Source organism: Plectropomus leopardus, unplaced genomic scaffold (genome assembly GCF_008729295.1).
Source record: "Plectropomus leopardus isolate mb unplaced genomic scaffold, YSFRI_Pleo_2.0 unplaced_scaffold18401, whole genome shotgun sequence".
NCBI lineage: Eukaryota > Metazoa > Chordata > Actinopteri > Perciformes > Serranidae > Plectropomus > Plectropomus leopardus.
Window position 1 is genome coordinate 1 of NW_024619833.1, and position 1224 is coordinate 1224.

Genomic DNA, 1224 nt, shown 5'->3' on the forward strand with positions numbered 1-1224 from the left:
TGTATGGCTTTGTGCAGGAATATGCAAAATATTGACATCAATGTTGAATATTAAATTAAATTAAATTTGTTAAGCTGAAGCTTTTATGTTCCACTGTTTCAGAAGACTGTTTGATGCAAAAATATTGTCTAAAAGATGCGGAAAATCAGGCCTATTGTAGGAGGTCACTATGCATCATACAAAATAATTTCAGTAGATTGTCTGTGGAGAAGATTTACTGTGAAGCAGCTGTATTAAAAGTAGCTAATACAATAACAGCCATTTCAGTTCTGATTGCTTGACAAAAGAGAGTCAAAAAGAGAACCATGTTCCTTGTCTTAGAAGTCTTTTTGCACACACTTTAAAATGGGAACACATAGGGTGAGATCTAACACTTTACTTCCAGTTCAATATAATCTTATGTAATATGCAAAGCACAAAAGCATAGTGAGAGAACAATTTTTTATTTTTTTTTAACAGAGCAAAGAAGGCCCTACTATTTTTCCTGCTTGTTCTCCAAATTTCTTTTTACATGCATTCTCATAAATCTTGACTCACAGACTGTTATTAATGACCTTCCATGCATTTTCCCAGTTTACCAGTCTAAATGTTTTGATACCAAAAATCACTTCACAACAATATCCTTTACTTGCAATTAACTTGTATGTCTTTGTGTCTTTTGTCCGTCTGCCTCTCAGGATGTGGTGAGGAATGAGATCCAGGTAATGAATCAACTGAATCACGCCAACCTCATCCAGCTGTACGCCGCCTTCGAGTCACGCCATGACATCATCCTGGTCATGGAATAGTAAGTCAGAGTACCTGCATGCTGAAGCTGACTGCACAGTATGTTTTCTCATTGTCAGTATAACAAAGGTACAAGCCCTTCCTCACTGTTAATGTTTGTGTGCTCCTTTGCAGCGTGGAGGGAGGGGAGCTGTTTGACCGCATCATTGATGAGAACTACAACCTGACAGAGCTGGACACAGTGCTGTTTATACGCCAGATCTGTGAAGGGCTGCAGTACATGCACAAGATGTACATCCTGCATCTTGACCTCAAGGTAAACCTGCTTCATCCCAGGATTTCATATTCCAATATTACTCCAACTCTAACCCAACTGCTATTAACCATTTGAAACCTACCTTTCACAAGTATTTAAACCTTTGAACACTGAGCAAATTGGTGCAATTTCTTTTGAAAAATTGCACAAAAAAAGGCAATGAAAAAAAATCGAAAAATGCT

At 37.7% G+C, this 1224-nt stretch overlaps 1 protein-coding gene across 1 annotated transcript; it reads left to right on the plus strand.

Moving 5' to 3' along the window:
• The first annotated feature begins 161 nt into the window (after nucleotides 1–161).
• On the plus strand, nucleotides 162–1154 carry LOC121965053 (myosin light chain kinase family member 4-like). Its single transcript, XM_042515219.1, has 2 exons — nucleotides 162–787; nucleotides 901–1154. Exons 1-2 carry the CDS (start codon nucleotides 705–707, stop codon nucleotides 1115–1117), a joined length of 300 nt encoding a protein of 99 aa, XP_042371153.1. The 5' UTR covers nucleotides 162–704; the 3' UTR covers nucleotides 1118–1154.
• The last annotated feature ends 70 nt before the right edge of the window (nucleotides 1155–1224 follow it).